At 36.3% G+C, this 19,241-nt stretch overlaps 3 protein-coding genes across 8 annotated transcripts; all 3 read left to right on the forward strand.

Moving 5' to 3' along the window:
• Positions 1-69: 69 nt before the first annotated feature.
• On the forward strand, positions 70-12,296 carry LOC117218427 (death-associated protein kinase 1). Of its 5 annotated transcripts, none has more exons than XM_033466785.2 (20): positions 70-721; positions 1,451-1,529; positions 1,595-1,707; positions 1,782-1,942; positions 2,034-2,154; positions 2,227-2,527; positions 2,617-2,665; positions 3,007-3,123; positions 3,585-3,857; positions 3,929-4,111; positions 4,202-4,316; positions 4,396-4,587; positions 4,679-4,920; positions 6,296-6,385; positions 6,611-6,775; positions 6,853-7,071; positions 7,141-7,320; positions 7,405-7,698; positions 7,791-8,113; positions 9,726-12,296. In XM_033466785.2, exons 2-20 carry the CDS (start codon positions 1,471-1,473, stop codon positions 9,886-9,888), a joined length of 3,360 nt encoding a protein of 1,119 aa, XP_033322676.1. In that variant the 5' UTR covers positions 70-721; positions 1,451-1,470; the 3' UTR covers positions 9,889-12,296. The 5 variants fall into 5 exon arrangements, with proteins under 5 accessions (XP_033322676.1, XP_033322674.1, XP_076377074.1 ...); XM_033466783.2 differs by lacking the exon at positions 70-721 and adding an exon at positions 728-892; XM_076520959.1 differs by lacking the exon at positions 70-721 and adding an exon at positions 728-892 and having other exon boundaries at positions 1,878-1,942.
• Positions 12,297-12,911: 615 nt separating this feature from the next.
• LOC117218429 (tropomyosin) lies at positions 12,912-15,996 on the forward strand. 2 transcript variants are annotated; one of them, XM_033466787.2, is made up of 7 exons: positions 12,912-13,066; positions 13,812-14,111; positions 14,236-14,369; positions 14,769-14,957; positions 15,034-15,109; positions 15,197-15,329; positions 15,423-15,996. In XM_033466787.2, the coding sequence occupies exons 2-7, from the start codon at positions 13,872-13,874 to the stop codon at positions 15,503-15,505; spliced, it is 855 nt and encodes a 284-aa protein (XP_033322678.1). In that variant the 5' UTR covers positions 12,912-13,066; positions 13,812-13,871; the 3' UTR covers positions 15,506-15,996. The 2 variants fall into 2 exon arrangements, with proteins under 2 accessions (XP_033322678.1, XP_033322679.1); XM_033466788.2 differs by lacking the exon at positions 12,912-13,066 and adding an exon at positions 13,164-13,423.
• Positions 15,997-16,465: 469 nt separating this feature from the next.
• On the forward strand, positions 16,466-18,805 carry LOC117218433 (tropomyosin). Its single transcript, XM_033466797.2, has 7 exons — positions 16,466-16,559; positions 17,069-17,350; positions 17,431-17,564; positions 18,032-18,220; positions 18,284-18,359; positions 18,429-18,561; positions 18,634-18,805. Exons 2-7 carry the CDS (start codon positions 17,111-17,113, stop codon positions 18,714-18,716), a joined length of 855 nt encoding a protein of 284 aa, XP_033322688.1. The 5' UTR covers positions 16,466-16,559; positions 17,069-17,110; the 3' UTR covers positions 18,717-18,805.
• The last annotated feature ends 436 nt before the right edge of the window (positions 18,806-19,241 follow it).

Here is a 19,241-nt window from a genome sequence, read left to right on the forward strand (position 1 = left end):
ACAACATTGCTTGCATATAATCTAAATTTACATATCTACTACAATTTGCATTTGTTACGTTTGAACAATGTGAGTAATGGTATCTCATTTCATAACTCAAATGGTATTGTAGTGATGTACTTATACAATGTTTTACTTAAATAATAATCATCAAAATATCTAAATTAAAGAAATTGTAATAATGTTTTAATGTGGCATTGATTTAAAGGATATTCGTATAGTTTATTAATAACGACAATCTTCGAAAATTACAAAAATGTTCATGTTATAAAATAAACGTTACATATTCGGAATTAATTCAACCATGAATCATAAACAAAGTGTGTTTAAAAAGAAGTAAATGTGAAACATGTGCAAATGAAGTTCGAAAAGGTGTTAAAAAATTTTTCTAGATTCTAATCGTGGTCTATCTAATCAATATTTGTATCTAATCAAGATATTCCAGAATCCAAGCATCATTTATCCTGATTGGATGATAAACTTTTTGAGAAAAACACCTCTCCGTTTTTGTAAAAATATTGAAGAATATAAAGGGGAAATTATGATGACGTATACGTTTTAATCTTGACTGTGTGGGACTAATCGCTATGTAAACAGCTCATAATCAGCAATATGTGGGTAGAATATGTGGTCCATGAACGGTACATGGTACACGAAGACTAGAGTAGGTTCTATGAGATTGCATTGCATTTTCAAGAAGGTGGCGTTTCACGCGACACAGGTATATCGATTGTGTGTGTGGGGTGGCCGGCATGAGTGAAGGCCGACGAATGGGACACAATTTTCGTAACGGCTCTTTGCGAAACTTAAAATTGTTCGAATAAACTGAACGATGAGCATGAACGTGAGATGATGCCAGGCTCATCTCGCCAACTAGGAACTGTGAACGGTGGTAAAAAACGACTTCCTTTCAATTGTTTTTCAATCTTTTTATGCGACATCGTGTCGATATTTCTGTCAAGGCTGGCAGATGTTTAGTATTTCTTCCCGATTCGACGTTACTCGGGAACACGAATCGCACTGTTCAATTTATTATTATACAATTAGTTAAACATTAACGAGTATATATCCACGTGGTTAGGTGTGTACGGAAGTGATTTTCATATCTGTTTACTACGAGATTGACAGGTGTCTATGGTCGGTTGGCTTTGTATCCGGATTGTTAATGAATGAATATTATCTTATACTATCATAATACGGTAATGAAATTATAATAGAAATACGTTGAGTTTTTTAATTTTTGAATTGTAGTAAAATGTACTTACAGATATTAGCTTTTTTTGTGTTCTGACATGAATAATTGTTTTAACATTTTGTACAATAGTAACGTATACAAAGTTTCTTCTTTATTTAATCGTTGATTTCGTTAATTTTTATTTCCTACTTATATTCGGAAAGAACAGAATGTTTTTACTTGTTGGAGCAAACTACAATTTACTTTTACAATTAGGCTCTGAGTGGGACACATTGATGGAGGTTCATCATGAACCAATTGAAAAGAACTATAAATTATTGGAAGAGATTGGCAAGTAAGGCTGCATGAATGTAATTCTTTTTATATTTTGTACAGTGCTTGACTCTTTATTATTTTCAGGGGTCAATTTGCGATAGTAAGAAAATGTATGGAACTAAGTACCGGGGAGCTGTACGCAGCCAAAATTATGAGAAAAAGACGTGTTGCCAGAGGTGTAGCAGCAGCAGATATTGGTAGCTATTTCTATTCTTATACTTAACATTTTACTTTGTGTCTGTTATACATAACTGGTCATTTCATATTTTAGCCAGAGAAGCTGGTTTATTGGCACGATTAAGGCATCCAAATATTGTTTCACTGCACAAAGTTGTAGACACGGGTACAACTGTTGTTTTACTTTTAGAATTAATTTCTGGAGGAGAGCTTTTTCATTGGGTACCATCTGGTGAATTAGAAGCTGCACATGTGGTTTGTAGATGTCTAAAAATTTTATATTATTATGAATTTTTAAACTACTTATAAATTTGAATAAACCTGATATTATTTTATTTTTCTATAGGTTCGTCAAGTTTTAATGGCACTTAGTCACTTACATTCTCATCAAGTTGCTCACTTAGATATCAAGCCTGAAAATATTCTTTTATCAACACCACCACCAATGCCAAACATAAAATTAATAGGTAAGTTACTACTGTAGTTTTTCACATTGACAATTTATAATAAAAATGTTTATGATTTATTTGTTTATATAGATTTAGGTCTATCACATCGATTAGTGCCTGGATCAGAACATAGAGCTCTGTTTGGTACACCTGAATTTGTAGCTCCAGAAATTGTAAATTATGAACCACTTAGTTTGGGAACAGACCTTTGGGCAGTTGGTGTTTTAACTTATATTCTTTTAAGTGGTGCATCACCGTTTCTAGGTGAAGATAAACAGGAAACTTACACTAACGTTGCTGCTTGCCAGTATCAATTTGATAATGAGTATTTCAATAATGTGTCGGAAATTGCCAAAGATTTCATAAGATCCTTGTTGATCAAGGATCCAAAGTAAGTAAGAGAAATTCAATCAAGTTTAGCATTGAATGTTGTGAATGTATTTGAAAGTAAAATACAGCAACAAAAATTTTATTTTTCAGAGAAAGAGGAACTGCAGAATCGTGCCTTAAACATCCTTGGATTCTCACGGTCTGTTCTTGAATATAATAATTTCTTTATAACTAATGGTGCCTGTTTTTATTTTCGAATACTATTATTTATTTTATGTTTTCAAAATAATGTATTGTTTATGTGCATTTAGCATCTGTACAGTTACATTATACGTTATTAAATTGAATATTATATATCTTTTTTTTTATTAAACATATATGTTTTGACTAGATATTACAAAAAATAGTTTTTTAGTTTTTGTTTATATGTGATTCGTTAACATTTTCATTAATAAATGTGCATAAAAACACTTTAATTAGTAAACCAAGACACGTAGAAATTACTATAAAACTAACCAGCTGTATTTTATTATTTTATAGGAATCAGAAGCTTCTCAAGGTCTTGGTGGAGCAATGATTAGTGCTGTTAAACGGGGCTGTGTTGAGGCAGTCTCTCAGTTACTACTGCAAGGAGCACCATTGAACGTAAAGGATTCTGTAAGTTTTATTGTTGCATATATTACTTTCAAATTTCATAAAACTGGGGATCACATATTTAAATTGGAAGAAAACACAAATTATTTGAGATTTGTACGGTTTCTTAATTTTGACATAGTTATACAACATCAGTTATAGAAAACAGTATCATATGGCTTTTTTGGATGTTTAAAATTTAATGGACATTTAATTTTACGAGGTGCGATTTAACGTCTTTAGACTTTAGGGATTTTTAAAAAGTAAAATTACGTCAATAAGGCAAAACCAATAGATAAGCTGAGAAACGATATTATCGTTGCCATAAATCAAAATTGAGTTCTTACTATGCGAAAATGTAATATAAAGTTGTCACATGTATCTATGGGAAAAACGCTGTGAGGGACACTTGAATCAAGCAAATCTCAAATATAACAAAACTATGTAAGGAAACCCTATATAGGAAACTATACTTCCCTAAACAGAAAGAAGATACGCTTTTACACATAGCTTGCGAAGCAGGGGACGAAGGGATGGTAACATTCTTGATAGAGAGTGGAATAGATCTGGACACACCCAATAAAAAGGGCTTAACACCACTTCATGTGGCTGCTAGATACGGTTTCATTAATCTCGTTAGACATTTGTGCCTTGCTGGTTGTGATGTTGACAAAACAAATCGTGGAATCAGAGCAGATGTGACAGCAATCAAGTACGGACATCTTGACATTGCGTCGTTATTGGATAAGCTCCGAAATGTATGTTAATAAAAATCACGTACTTAATACCTGCGTATTTATGTTTTACTTTATATTAATATCGATTTCAGCCCATTCAACGTGAAAATTATATTAAACAATTGCAACCAACACATAGACCAATAGACCGTCTACACGTAAGACTCTTAGGACATTGTGCATCAGGAAAATCATCTTTAATAAATTCGTTAAAATCTGGTATTTTTAGTTTTGGGTTTTTTAGAAGATCAAGAAGTCAAAACTATACAGCGAAGGTAGCTATCTATCATCTTTGAAATCTAATAGATTAAGTTTTAATTAATGAGGTAAAGTATCTCGTACTAAAAGCAAATTTTTATATTTAGAGGGAACCAAGTATTGAATTAGACGTAACTAGCAAGCACGGTTCACTTAGTTTTGAATATAGCGATAGTGAATATGAGGGTACACAAGGAGTAGAATGGAGTCGTGGTAATGTAGGTAAGAACAATGATACTGTTAACTTATTTTATGATACTTAGTATAAAAACTACACGTATTCGTACTTTTAACTGTTAAGGAGGAGAATGTGTTTTTTGGGAGTTATGTGGACGCGAGGAATTTTTAGCATCTTATCATTATGTACTCACATTTCAACAACCTGCAGTACATCTTATAACAGTCAGTCTAAGAGAACCTCTCACTGTACAACTTCAACAAGTTAGATTTTGGTTACGGTTCATTTCAGATCGTATTGCAGCAACTAATTTTGGTAAGATGAATAAATTATAACATTATTAAGCTACAATTGTATGTGCTAATAACATATAAATTTATATATTATATATAATATTTCGAAACAGGTTTTGGTGGTAAATATAGTGATGTAAAAGTAATCTTAGTTGGGACTTATGCACCAGAACCTCTTGCTCCAAACTCGAATAGTGGTAGTCCTCTTGCACCACTTTTACCTTTTTTAAAAGAGTTCTCACCAATTTTGGGGGATGAACCTCAAATGGTCGCTGTGGATGCAACTAATTCGTCTAGTCCCGGTCTGAAACTTCTAAGATCGTACTTGAATAATGCAAGGATGGAGTTTTTAGAGGTGAAGTGATTATATGATTTACACGCAGTTATTCTATTACTAACATACTATTGCGCGTGACTCAGACAATATTTTGTGTTGTAATCAATGATTGCAAAACATAGAAAAAAATTTTGTTACAATTCTCGTGATTCTACTTGAACGTTTTAAATAATTGAGACGAATTTTTATCATCGAACTTGTATTAAATATCGGAATAGATCAGGCGAACTAAATTATTGCATGTCGGCATACACAGCATCAGATTAAGAAAAAATCAAAATATCATTTCATAGATAATCTAAATTGGGATTCCAGAATATAAGTTGTATCTATTCGGATATGATTTACGTTTGGAAATCACAATTTAGATTAATATCATCCGATATCGTGGAATCGTCAAAGTCTTGAATCATGCTTAATTGCACGAGCCACTTCGGTCTAAGAAATCCGGCGATATATCGTTCAAATATATGTTCAGAATATAATAAATATTAAAAGATTCAGGTTCGAGCCGAATATGTTCGTGTACATAATTATACTTCCACATTTTTTTACAGGGATATAAGGCCAGTGTTTGTACAGCATGCAATAAATGTGTGCATTAACATTGTCAAAACGGTTCTCATTAGAATCGTGTCATTTCATTTTGCATAGTGCCAACTACATTTGTAAAATTCACGTCTCTTTGATTTCAAGTCCCGCAATGTTAACACTATATTGAACGATCTCCTAATCAACTCCTGATTACCATGCAACTATTTATGTTTCCAGTTATGGTTCAGTAATCCATGATCATTCATGATGCACGGTTGATTTTCATATATGTACAATGTGCCCCAGCCAAGTGTATAAAAGCTGATAAATTTGAAATGAATGAAGATACAAAAATGTTTTTGAATAAAATTAAAAATTTAAACAGAAAAGGGTTCAAATTTTTTGTTTAGAACGAATTCATTTTTACATCTTTAATTTGATAGTATAAAGTAATATTTGTCTCTACCAAAAAGTTTGACCACTTACATCATTTAATTTCCACTGAAAAATTTTTTTGTATGTTCACTGGTTTCGAAATAATTGACATTTGTACATTTAGCCGGGGCCGCAGTATACATATGTATGTATATGTATAAGTATATGTACAAGTAATCAAAATCCTTGGAAGTAATATTCTGTATCCCCCTACTAATTTCTTTAGGTACAATTAATCGTTTGCGATATTCATATCAAGCACATTCCCGAACGAAAACAAGAATAATGTTAAAAATGATCTTTTTTATATCTGCTGTCACTCTGTCACATGATCAATTTACTAACGACATATATTTTAGTTGCTGATTATTTGGTCATTAACATTTATTAACATCAGCCTTACTGCATGCAATGCATGATGTAGGAAGGACCGGAAGTTGCAGAAAGTATTCTCCGACGTGACACGCCGCGGGCTGCGGCCTCGTACGTGCCCTTGGCGAATCTTGATAAACAGGTCGAACTATTTCTCAATTCCTTTGATAAGTGATGTGTATAATGAAGTTGTTAATTTTATTTAATAATTGCTCTAATGCTTTATCCCATTAATACATACATGCACTACTGTCCAATGCAATAAAGAAAAAAAAAATACTCTTGTATATATTTTCTGCATCAGTGTATTATTTCATATTTTGTTCTCTTGTATCCCTTGGTTAAGGACTCCAAAATCTTATTATAGAGTGCTCTTGTGTGGACTGGTCTTGCTGAATCTTGGAGAACATACGTCCAAACTTTAGAGGTACCTCCAGTAATGCTTACACAGGAGGAGTTTTTGAGGGAAGTGAGAAAAATTAATCCATTAGTTTGTTTAGAACATTGTCGACATCTTGGATTACAATTGCAGGTATTATATGTGATATAATATATATCCTTATATTTTAATTTTCTTTTACAGATTAACACTGGAATCTTTGTTTTTAGAATTTAGGGGAATGTATGCTCCTTCCTGGGAATTTGGTAGTTCTTAGTCCAGAATGGTTTTGGCAGGATGTAATAAACTGGCAATTAAGTCCAGAACAAAAAGGACGTTTGGCAGGACGTACTACGGGAGTGTATGCTTTGGAAGATTTTCAGGCTCGTTGTCCATGTCCTGCGAGTCAAGCTTTGCAAGCTTTGCAAGCAGTAAATTTGTGTGTCCTAGTAAGTCTCTTGATATTAGTTTACAATCATATATATCTATTATTTAATATATATTTAATTTTGTGATAGTGTGAAGTGGATGAAGATGAAGTAGAGTACGAAATACCTTGCTTAAACCTTGTTGAGCGTTTACCAGGATTATGGGAGCCATGGAAACAATGCTCCAATATCCTACCACATGCAGGTCTTCGTCTCGCACCGTCTGAAGCACCACTTTATCACTTAATTGCAATATTTCCACATTTACAAGTAAGTATTATTATAAATTGATGGTGAACTTATATTTCTTTTTACTGCTCCGTTGATCACAGCTGATGATATGGTATCACACAGGCACAACTAAGGAAAATTACTCAATCATGGGATCCGTCGAATTCAGATTTATATCAGTGGTGGCGAGGATCAAAATTATGTATAGGACCTTGTGAAAGTATTATAACGTTTGAAGAAGATGACCAAAGCTGTATGGAGATAAGAGTACGCGGACCACGCAGTACTAGTGCACAGTGTTTTGCGCTTTTAAGTATCATTCTTGACGCTATCGAAACAACAATTGAGTTGGTTGCTCCAGGGATGTTACTTGAAAGACATTGGCTCAGTCCTAGTCAACTTCGTGAATATGACGAAGTTAGTTACTTCATGGATTGTTCAGTTTGATACATTTTAAGTTGAATAATTTGAATTATATTTCACACGAATCTCCATGTTTATGTTCATAGATTGTACATTCTTGGGAACCGGCACCGGTTATATCAACCTTAATAGATAAAGGTCTTGAAGAGGCAGTTCTTAAAAATCCTTTAAACGGACAAGAAGAAACGATATGGGAAATAGTGGGTTGTGGTCTACCTTTAATGGAAAATTGTCTTCCTGGACCAAAGCAACCCATAAAGCATATAAAACCTGCTGTACAGAGAAGGCTGGCACAGATGCTCGACCCTCCAGACCGTCATGGAAGAGACTGGTGTTTACTTGCGGTAAGGCTGGGTTTGGGAGATCGAGTAGCACAGCTGGACAGTACAGTGGACAGTCCAACGTTAAGGTCAGTACATTATCTTAGAATTAGTAACATACTTTAGAAAATAGATAAATAATAACGTCAAAATGTACCTGTTTTTTGTTTATTTCGTCGATACAATTTTAAGGATGATTACAATTTAAAACGTTTTTATAAATATCCGATATTTAGATTAAGATGTATGTAGATTAATTCTTTGATTGAAGAAAAGATATTATACAGGGTGTCCCAAAAATATCTCGCATTACGGAAATGTGGGGTAGCTGAGATCATTCTAAGTAACTTTTTCCTTTGCGAAAATGCAATCTGCGGCTTTGTTTACGAGTTATTAATGAAATGACACCTCATGTGTACCATATGAAATTTTTATGCAAGGTGAAGATTAACAAAGTTCGTAAATGTTAATTTATTAAATTTTAATTTAAATAATTCCGCGTCCGAACACAATTCAACGAGCGATTCGCAAAGCTAATTTAATAAATAATAATTGTGTTAAAGGACGTAAGAGATTTGTTTGATAGAGAAATATGAAGAATAATATCAACAAAAAATTCACCCATTTAGTTGTTAATCCACTACATGGTTGGAAATGTGTGCTGGAGAATAATGCATTGACCTCGTACAATGTATGATGAACTGCACAGCTGATCTGTATCCGACGGCGACGGACAGAAGGATGTTTCCAGGCAGGCTATTCCAACGGTCACTTTTACTACATTATCACTAAACACTGATCACATATTAATAAATATCTGCGGACGAACTTTCCTGGGTTAATATGCATGGCCTCGAAAGGAGCCGATTTTTTAATGCGACGCGTTCATCATACATTGTACGAGGTCAATGCATTATCCTCTAGCACACATTTCCGACCATGTAGTGGATTAACAACTAAATGGGTGAGTTTCTTATTGATAATATTCTTCATATTTCTCTATCAAACAAATCTCTTACGTCCTTTAACACGATTATTATTTATTAAATTAGCTTTGTGAATCGCTCGTTGAATCGTGTTCGGACGCGGAATTATTTAAATTAACATTTACAAACTTTGTTAATCTTCACCTTGCATAAAAATTTCATATGGTACACATGAGGTGTCATGCAGACCAGAAAATTAAAACTGCTGTCATTCTTATTATTTCGGGTCCAAAAAATTAATAAATATTATTTAGACATTCTGAAATAAGAGGATGAACAGCGTTTTTCTTAAAATTATCACTGTCACGTGGTAAAAAAAATATCGATAGTTCATGCTCCGTGACTTGTTCATTGATTTGAACACGGCACAGAGTCCATCTTCAGCTGTCAAAATCAGTGGTAGGAGCACATGGTACTCGATCGATTGACCACGTTGTGTTTCGTACCATTGTGTCTCATTGGTCAGTGTTTTTCATTAATAACTCGTAAACAAAGCCGCAGATTGCATTTTCGCAAAGGAAAAAGTTACTTAGAATGATCTCAGCTACCCCACATTTCCGTAATGCGAGACATTTTTGGGACACCCTGTAGATCAAACTTTCTCAATTAAAAAAAAAAAGAAAAGTCAATTTAATCTTAAAAATGTATGCGAGATGAAAATACACGCAGCAAATAATACAATAGTATTCTCTGAAATTTGTTGTTTTGTTTTCAGGTTATTAAACACTGCAGGTGCCGACTGTTCCGTAGGTTCTTTGATACAACAATTGCGAGCTCTGGATAGGGAAGATGCCGTGCATCTTTTGCTATCTTTCACGCCAACGTATATATTGTCAACGGCTATTGATTCCGAAACGGGATCTAATCTTTCCAGATGACAATGTTGCGTTTATCCATGGTGCATTAATACTTTCTAAACAACGGATTCCCGACGGGTATACCATGTCGTGGGTTTGATAGACTTATTATGTCACCGCTTCCGCCCAACATAAATTTTGCATTGTTCTTTAAATCTAAGTATGTACATTAACGGTACATTGTATGTGTACTTCTTTAGAGGCACGTCAAAATGCACACGCACCAATGTGTACTTTTATATCTACTTATTAACAGGCACTTTATGTGGCACAAAATTCTTTTATATATACATACACGCATACATATAATGAAAGAAGATTGTATAAGTTGCATCGATTTGCGTACTTTCTCTTACGAGCTCCTACGATCTAAGTATGTCATAATTTAATTATCTTTGTTAGAGTATTTATAACTCTATGTTTTCGTTGGGTTTGAAAAGAAATGTACTTAAGAGAATGTCTATTTAAACACAGGTTTAATTCTTTATTGGTTTTCGCGTTTTTTCTTAATTGTGAACTATTTGTAAGCGTTTCTATTGTGATACTATATTGTATGATTAGCTAGATCGAATTTCTTATATGAATTTGTATTAGGTGAATAATTCTAAATAATGTGTATGCACATGCGTGGCCCACAAAATAATGCATTTACACACACTATATAAACACGATAATATTCGTATTTGATACTAATATTGTTTTGAAGGCTTTTCTTGATACGCATATATACTATATCTTGCCAAAACCTCAGTGTCAATACGCGTTGCTTTTCGACTACTATGGTATTTAGAAAACTATACTATTTGCGCGGAAAGCGAAGCGGCAACAGTTCGCACAATTCTTTGCTTTTTTCGGGGTACAACGGTCGACGAATTTCTATTTCTAAATGGTGTTTTTTACTAAATCAATATTTCTGAAGTACTTATTATGTGCCATAAACAACGTTTGCTCATCATAACTGTTGAAGTGTTACAGATGCCTCTGTAAGTCCTCTAAATTGATTCTTTTGCGTAAGCAAGGCGTTCATTAACGAGCCGAGACTCTCGAGTATGGCTAATCATTTGATCAAAACGATTCATTATAGACTAGGCGTTTGACTATTGTACTATTGTTCAAATTTTGTTGGCACAACAATATTAAACAAGAACGCACTGGTCATGTGCAATGCGCATGGGTACATAGTATATATCATAAAACATAAACAACATTTGTTGTTCATAGAATACTTTCTTTGAACATATCTATTCTGTATTAATTTGATCCACTGTATACTATTTAAATATAGCCTGATAAGTAGCTTTACATTCTTACGTTGTTCAAGTATTTAGTACAAGAATGAGAGGATCTTTATCTGTAATTAGAAACGAACACGATAGTTTATGATCACAAATTGTCACTAGAGTAATTAATTCTAGTTCTGTTATTATATACAATGTACGTAAAATATTTTTGTTGTGTTTATGTTCTACATATTTCTTGTAAAATGATCATGTAATATGTAGTGCTATAAAATTAATATAGTCTCGACACATACGGATAACTGCAGAATTGTCCTTTAAGATTTGTATTTCGAAGCTTGCGTTCTTTACGCATTGTGTTCATTTTACATTGAATACACCACCGTTTGCGACGATTAGTTTTAAATATTGAGTGTTTCCGCCAGGAATTGTATTTTATAATGCGTGCGTACAATTGTGGAAATGTTGGCTTCTAACGATCAGTGTCGTTGATCAATTATAGGCCAGCATCGCAAGTTCTAATGCGCTTAAAATATTTATGTTTTACAGCTTTTGCGTAGAACGATACAAAAATAGTCGAACAGTTATTCTTAAGATAAAGTTAAACAGAATCAGGATACGCGCGGAAAAAGAAATTTTCCAAAGGGAAACATTGTAAGACTTATAATTGTTGCTATTTATAAAAAGGAAATACAAAAATTGGGAAGCAAACTTCCCGATTTTGTTGTGGTCAATGACATTTACATTTTTCTAGTTTATATAATGATGAAAACCTTGATGTCAAACGAAGTACGTCCTTCTGAAATTGACTTGTGCGTTTGTTTAAAATTCTTTAATCGTATATAAACTATGAAAACACACGCATGATTCTAATATATACACCTATATTAGAAACTACAATCAAAATCAATTTGATCATTTTATCGTTCGTGTCGTCCACGAACGTTCTAAGAAGCATTACTGTAATATAGGGTAGTCCTGTAAATTTCTACAATATACGGTAGACAACATTAAAGAAATGATGCTTTGGTATTAAACATTGTAAAATATCGAAAAGTCGTGTCAGTTTCGTTTGAATTTACTCTTAGATTATTTAGCTTACATGTAAGGGTAAAGGATGAAGGAAATGTACTGTATTTTCTTTTATAATATAGAGGGTGTTAATAAAACTTTACTTATTTGCAAGTGAAACTTTGTTACTGAGAAATAACTGATCGTACTGCTTCGGAGCGCAAGTGAATATCATTTATTCAAAAATGATTTATAAAAATTGTAACCAGAGAAGAAATAATATTGGTTATTCTACAAATATTTTGGTATACCGATAACTAGATGAGAAATGCTGTAAACACATAAAATCCGTAGTCTATATGTCGAGAATTATAATTGAAAATTGCAATAGAATGGCGAAAGTTGACGCAAAACATTGAAAGTAAAATGGGCATGAAACGCTATGTCTGACCAGAAGCATTCCGATTCTACTTACGATGATATTAAAACGCCCGCGTCCACGGCGCCTCCCCTTGCTCTCTGTCGATCCATGGATCGATCGGGGCTCGCTCCTGCGGCGGGAAAGTTCGAACGTTCGACGGAGAACGTGAAATATCAAATTCTCGGTGCATCGTGAAAAAAGCGGTGGATAGATTTCTCGTTTTTCCTATGGTATTTACCGTGGGGAATCGGTTACGTGGTCGACAGGAAACGGGGAACGGAATTCCTCCGATCCGAGAATAGCATAAGGGAGGCGGAGATCGCGTTTCGTCGGTAGTCAGCGAGGAATCGACCAGTGAAGAGCCGGGATAAAATCGGGACGACAGCCAACAAGGCGACAAGCAATTATAGAATTGGATTGGATCGAGGCGTTCGAGGAGGCTCGCGACGCCGGTTTCGTTTTATTTTAGCTTAGGCTTTCGAAGGCATCCGGTTGTGCATTCTCATCGCGGATCATCGCGACGATTACAGTGAGTGTTGTCCCCCTTTTAACCCGTAATTGTCTTTTTCTTCTCCTTTCTGCGACGCGTTTGTTACTAAATAAATGTTGTTCACTGGCGTGTAAACGAGTAACGCGGCGCTTCCACGGTGCCTACTTCGAATGAAAGAGGGTGAAGTGCGGTGCTCCGGTATATCAAGTCGGACACGATCCTGTTTCTCGTAAAACGACGCGATTTACACCTCTTTCGCGAAGCAGATTACATCTTTCGACCGTCCACACTTCCGCTTTCTTCTTTTCTCGATCGTCCAGTCACAGTAAATACGGCACGACCGTGGTCAGACTGGCCGAGCTTGTCGGTAGCTGCTATCTTTCCGTCTGAGCGTAGGTAAATCCACATTAGTGAGTTTTCTTATAATTGTGATGTTACGCAAGTGTGTCGATAAAGTGGCGATGGTGAAATTGATCTCAATCGCTGTCAAACACGAATAATAAAATAATAGCGATCTAGGTAATGCGTTGGCGCATTTCTTCATTTGGTACAGCAGCGCTAGATTTTTCGTATAATTCAACTGACGCTTATTCGTACATGTCAATGGACACTTTTCCACCAACGTTCTAGTTTCCTAATTAATTCGAATAGTCGGTTCAGGCCACTTGCTCAGGCCTTGCACGAAGTCTCCTCGAAGCCGGAGCCGCGCTAACGGTTCGACAAGAGCGTTCCGTCTCCAGCGTTGAACGTTCCGAATTTTGAATTGTTTTTCTAAATTGATCAGGTCCGAAGGACGCGACGAACGATTTCGTGAAAAGGGAGCGGAGAAGCACCGGCCGTCATCATGGAGGCGATAAAGAAAAAGATTGCGGCGTTGAAGATGGAGATGGACGCCGCGAACGAGAAGGTCGAGACGAACGAGAACAAAGCTAAACAGGAGAACCTGCGCGCTGATCAGCTGAACGACGAGGTGAAGGATCTGGAGAAGAGACTGGCCCAGCTCGAGCGAGATTATGTTGTTGCCAAGACTAATCTAGAGCACTCCACGGCCGAATTGGAGCAATGCGAGAAATCATGGACCAGGGTGCGTAAATACAACGAACCGATTCAAGTTTCTATTTCGTCGAGTTACATTCGAGGAACATTTTCCTGTTTACAACCATATTTTCGTTATCGCCGAGTTTCTAAAATATGGTTCGCATCGATAGGCAGAGCAAGATCGTACCACCCTGACGAAAAGAGTGCAGGAAATTGAAGCGTCGCTCACGAAGAAGGAAGAACTGCGCCTTACTGCGACGACGAAGCTCGGACGGGCGACAGAACTTGCTGATGACGCGTCAAGGTTCTTATTAGTCTATTTAGTTTTCATTTCTCGCTGTTATTAAATATTGCGCATCTGTAGTCTCCACGCGTGTTTTAGTCGACGAAAGAGAAACGCTTAATTCTGTGAAAATTTATCAGTTTTTAATCGAGTACAAACATTTAAAATGTACCGTACCCCGAGTAAACGATTTAAATTATTCGAACTGTTTGCGAAAGCGAAATTCGTGTATCATAAAGGTAAAGTAGATAATTAGAGTCGAAACGATTGAATTCAACGAGTTATTAGAACGAAAACGTAATTGCACAGTGCGCTTTCATACTTGATCGATTAGACACGATTGATTTTGTTAAAGCGTCTGGTATCGAAACTTTATGTTAATCCAGTAGAAGCCAATGTTGATATATTTCTGATTCGCAGAATGTGCAAAGTGTTGGAAGACAGAAGTCGACTGGACGAGGAACGCATGGAGAAGCTGATGCAGGAATTGAAGGATGCTAGACTGATCGCCGAGGATGCGGACTCGAAGTCCGACGAGATCTCGAAGAAACTGCAGTTCGTTGAAGAGGAGCTGGAAGGGGCCGAGGAAAGAGTGAAAACCAGCGAGGCGTTTGTATAATTTCGTTACGCTATCTCCCCGGTTGTTTCCCGATCAAATTACATATACATGTGAACGCGCCAACAGGAAAATCATAGAACGAGAGGACGAGCTGTTTATTGTGCAAAACATCGTAAAATCGTTAGAAGTATCAGAAGAGAAGGTATTTACACCGTGGTTAACACGTTTCTTTCGAAGACACGAGTTTTAATTGTAACATGTACCGTTGTTTCAAAACCTGGTGACTTAGGCCAACCAAAGAGTAGAGGACTTCAAGATACAGCTGAAGGAGTTGAAGAAGAAGCTGAAGGAAGCTGAGAAACGCGCTATTCTCGCCGAGAGAACAGTGAAGAATTTGCTGAAGGAAGTAGACAGGAAGGAAGGTAAATCGGAAACGTTTGTCCGTGTTTGTGCATTCGATCGGGACCTGTATCCTCGCAAGAACGACATCTTATTAACGACGATTCTTTTTGCAGACGAGCTCAGAGAAGAAAAGGAGAAGTACAAGGCCGTTTGCGACGACATGGACGCCACGTTCGCGGAAATGACCGGATATTAAAACCCCGGAATGGATGGAGTTTCATTTATTTTGTTATTCTGTGCCTCTTTCGCTTGTTTGCTACATTTAACATGGCCGAAATACTTCGGGCTTCGGCTGTCTGCCTCCGGCTACGCCAACTTGACGCGTATCGCTAATGATTCAAAAGTTTCACGATTCGTTTGCTACACGAGTTCTGCGACTAACAGGCGAATAAACGATCGCAAATATCGTTAGTTTATTAATATGGAGATTAAGTAGCCTCCGCCGAATCGCTTTGCTTCGCTTTGATAATGCTTGACCGGTTGCTGCTTAACCGGGCCGACTTGCTTCAGAAACGATAGTCTTTCTTGTTTTCTTTTCTTGGATAGAATTGACGATAGACCATGTATTTTTCTTTCAGAGGTTTCAAAGAGGAGATCGCGATACTTGAAAGCAAGCACGACTCTGTGCCCCCTTTTTATCATTGTATAACGAATCCGAATTTTCAATAAACGGTATTTAAAAAGTTATACCTGCTTGCCTCGTCATTTGTTTGTCACTCGTCGAACAGTATCCTCCCGGGACGTTAAACAACGGAAACTAAATGTTTTCGACGATATTAATATTTACCGTTTTAACATACAGTTTCCAAGTTTTGTATCGAATGTTTCTCGTGAAATAAAGCTGCCTGAAATGTAAAACAAAAAGTCTGATAAATCTGATCTGTTAAATTATTTTTATCGCAATGTACGTAACTTTTAATACGCGATATATGTGATAGCTGTTACACCGACAACGTAATAATTGGACAATTACTTTTAATCCGAACAATAAGTTTATTTCTGGTTAAAAAGATCGTCATTGTGTACCTGTTAACCTCCGTGTGAATTGGCCGATCGGAAGAATATAAACGTCTAGAGAAGTCGAGGAATTCGTTTGCGTCTAACTAAAGGAACGGACTGTTAGGTTCTTTTGCATTTCTTTGTGTCTATAAAGCATTGTCCTCGTCGGTCACCGAGTGCAGTAACCCGCGAGCTTCGCTTTGAAAGACCGTAGGGATACAGTCTCGAGGAAATTGATTTTCCAAACGCCGGTACGTAAAAATCATAATTTTCTTATGAACAAACGCCGAACATTCGTCTCGCAAAAGTGTTCGCGTGTTTCAATATTAACGATACTTTCGGAAGTGAATTCAGCTGAATGTGTCCTATGAATCGAACGACGTTACCATTTTTTCACGTGTCGTTTTTTCGTAATATGAAAAGAAATACGTACGAAACACTTCCCAAAGAATGACATTTTTCTCCGTTAATCCCAAAATACCCTTGAATCTGTCGCTTTTTAAACCGAAGTTAACAAGCACTTTATGGTTTTTACGAGATCAGAATGCCTGATCGTTTCGAGAAGAATTCCTTCTTCTCCAATTTTTTGGAGGAAAAGTAGATCGGATAAATACATTTCATATTAAATGATTATTTACGAGTCCGAAAGTAAGTATTTCAAACGTTATACAAGAAATTAGCATCGCCTAGATCGAGCTCGAGTTGTATAATTATTATTTTCACGAAGCATTAATCGAATTTGCAAATTTTCTTCATCCAGGCACAGCTTTCGTCCGAAAACTCGTGATTGATCGGCGATACGATGAACGCGATTAAGAAACGTCTGCAGACTCTAAAGATCGAGAAGGACCTGGCAATGGATAAGGCGGACATGTGCGACCAACAGGCGAAGGAAGCGAACCGGCGAGAAGAAAAGCTGAAGGACGAGGTGCGTGAACTGGCGAAGAAATTGATACAAATGGAACGTGATTTGGAACTGAGCAAGGCCCAACTGGAGAAATCGAATAGAGATCTCGAGCAGAAGGAGAGGGTTTATATCGTGGTTAGTAGATGATAATATGTAGTAGATGATAATATTTGATCCAGTTCATTATGAGAAATTCTATTTGATTACGAGGATAGACTCAATCGGAATTGGCGGTTTTGAACAGAAAGATGCAGCAATGTATACATAACTTGGAGAAATCGGAGGAACGTCGTCTGACGGCCCAAACGAAGTTGGCGCAGGCGATGGAGACTGCTGAGGATGCAAAACGGCTAGTTACCTGAACTATCTTATTATTCTTCGAATTATCCGATAACTTCAAAGTACACAAAATTATTTAATCCCGTAATTCGAAAATCTCGCGTTTCGCAAGCTAATCGCAATTTCGCTTTATATCAACTTCTCACAGAATATCTCACATTCTTTTTATTAAATGATAACAAATTAAGTAAATTATTCTTCATGTCAAAATATAGGAAACTCGGGTTAAACAGACTTTCTTATTTTTTACTTGTTGTTGCTTAAGAGAGCAACTCCAACTCTTGTCAACTGTAGAGTATACACTAAACCTTCTATCGTTGATTAATTGTTAATACTTAAAATGTTATGTAGATTTGATTTGCTCGGAATAGTGAAACTGAAAAGAGTGAGCTATTTTTTTTCATGGACCTAAAGGGTTCAACAACTTTTATCGAAAGGGTTTCGTCGACGACTCAATGCGAAAATTGTTTCTTCCAGCATTTGCAAAGTGCTGGAGAACAGGAGCAAGCAGGACGAGGAGAGAATGGACCAATTGATGGCACAATTGAAAGAAGCGAGGCTGATCGCCGAGGACGCGGATACAAAATCGGACGAGATCTCGAGGAAGTTGGTCTTCGTGGAAGACGAACTGGAGGCTGCCGAAGAGAGGGTGAAGTCGAGCGAGGCGTGAGTTCGCAAACAAGTCGGTCACGGGTCAGAAAATGTTATAATGATTTTTCAAATTCCTAGGAAGATTGTGGAACGAGAGGATGAACTGTTCATTGTCGGCAACATATTGAAATCTCTCGAAGTATCTGAAGAAAAAGTAATTGTTACTTCAACGATCCTAAAGCTATGATAACGATTATGTCGTAACGTGCTTGGATTGTTTTAGGCTAATCAGAGGGTGGAAGAATTTAAGCTGCAACTGAAGGAATTGAAAGCGAAACTGAAAACCGCCGAAAAGAGGGCCATCATCGCAGAGAAGATGGTGAAAGTATTTTCGAAGGAACTGGATGCGAGAGAAGGTTCATTTTCAGATCGTTTCATATGTATATTCTTGTTACGTTTGTTCGTTACTTACAGTCGTCGTTTTCCAGATTTCCTGTTCAGAGAAAAAGAAAAATACAAATACATCTGCGACGACATGGACTCCACGTTCTCCGAACTCACCGGATACTAGCGAACCTTTCGTCACGCTTAAACACTATTTTCAACATCGGTGTGCATTTATTTTGTGTTCTTTTTTATTAAACATTAAATTTAAACTTCCACGCTATTTAAAGTTATTCTTCGTTAATTCGGAGCATCCTATTCAGAAGCAGAAGCAAGATAAATAATACGCTTTCACCAACACGAATAGTACTCATAGCGTACAATATCAAAAATAAGTTTAGTTACGTCGAACATCGTTTTCTATTTATTAACAAGATAACACGTTCGATCGATTATATAACGTTCCGATTATAAGTGGCTTCAAATCACAGTTATATACATTTGCAACGATTCGTCTCACTGCTTCCTGATAATTGCAGTACGTTTATACGTCTAACCGAATTTATTTGCGGTGCACGCTAATAAATTAACGTTAAACACAAGCTAAATAAATTCAAAAAAAATCGAGAAAACCGGAAAGAAACGAAGAACGCGTTCCGTTTTCTCTCGAGGAAAATTGTCGCGACTGAATCGACATTTCGAGGGGTTGAAA

The sequence above is a fragment of the Megalopta genalis genome, chromosome 4 (genome assembly GCF_051020955.1).
Source record: "Megalopta genalis isolate 19385.01 chromosome 4, iyMegGena1_principal, whole genome shotgun sequence".
Lineage (NCBI taxonomy): Eukaryota > Metazoa > Arthropoda > Insecta > Hymenoptera > Halictidae > Megalopta > Megalopta genalis.

What these genes read in the sequence shown, in the direction of transcription:
- LOC117218427 (XM_033466783.2), top strand. Translation starts at nt 850, where the DNA reads ATGATGCCAGGCTCATCTCGCCAACTAGGAACTGTGAACGGTG. An exon ending in GCCAAACATAAAATTAATAG is followed by an intron (nt 2,155 to 2,226) that starts GTAAGTTACTAC and finishes TTGTTTATATAG; the next exon opens with ATTTAGGTCTATCACATCGA. An exon ending in CAAGGATGGAGTTTTTAGAG is followed by an intron (nt 4,921 to 6,295) that starts GTGAAGTGATTA and finishes TGCATGATGTAG; the next exon opens with GAAGGACCGGAAGTTGCAGA.
- LOC117218429 (XM_033466787.2), top strand. Translation starts at nt 13,872, where the DNA reads ATGGAGGCGATAAAGAAAAAGATTGCGGCGTTGAAGATGGAGATGGAC. An exon ending in AGAGTGAAAACCAGCGAGGC is followed by an intron (nt 14,958 to 15,033) that starts GTTTGTATAATT and finishes ACGCGCCAACAG; the next exon opens with GAAAATCATAGAACGAGAGG. An exon ending in GGAAGTAGACAGGAAGGAAG is followed by an intron (nt 15,330 to 15,422) that starts GTAAATCGGAAA and finishes TTCTTTTTGCAG; the next exon opens with ACGAGCTCAGAGAAGAAAAG.
- LOC117218433 (XM_033466797.2), top strand. Translation starts at nt 17,111, where the DNA reads ATGAACGCGATTAAGAAACGTCTGCAGACTCTAAAGATCGAGAAGGAC. An exon ending in AGGGTGAAGTCGAGCGAGGC is followed by an intron (nt 18,221 to 18,283) that starts GTGAGTTCGCAA and finishes TCAAATTCCTAG; the next exon opens with GAAGATTGTGGAACGAGAGG. An exon ending in GGAACTGGATGCGAGAGAAG is followed by an intron (nt 18,562 to 18,633) that starts GTTCATTTTCAG and finishes GTCGTTTTCCAG; the next exon opens with ATTTCCTGTTCAGAGAAAAA.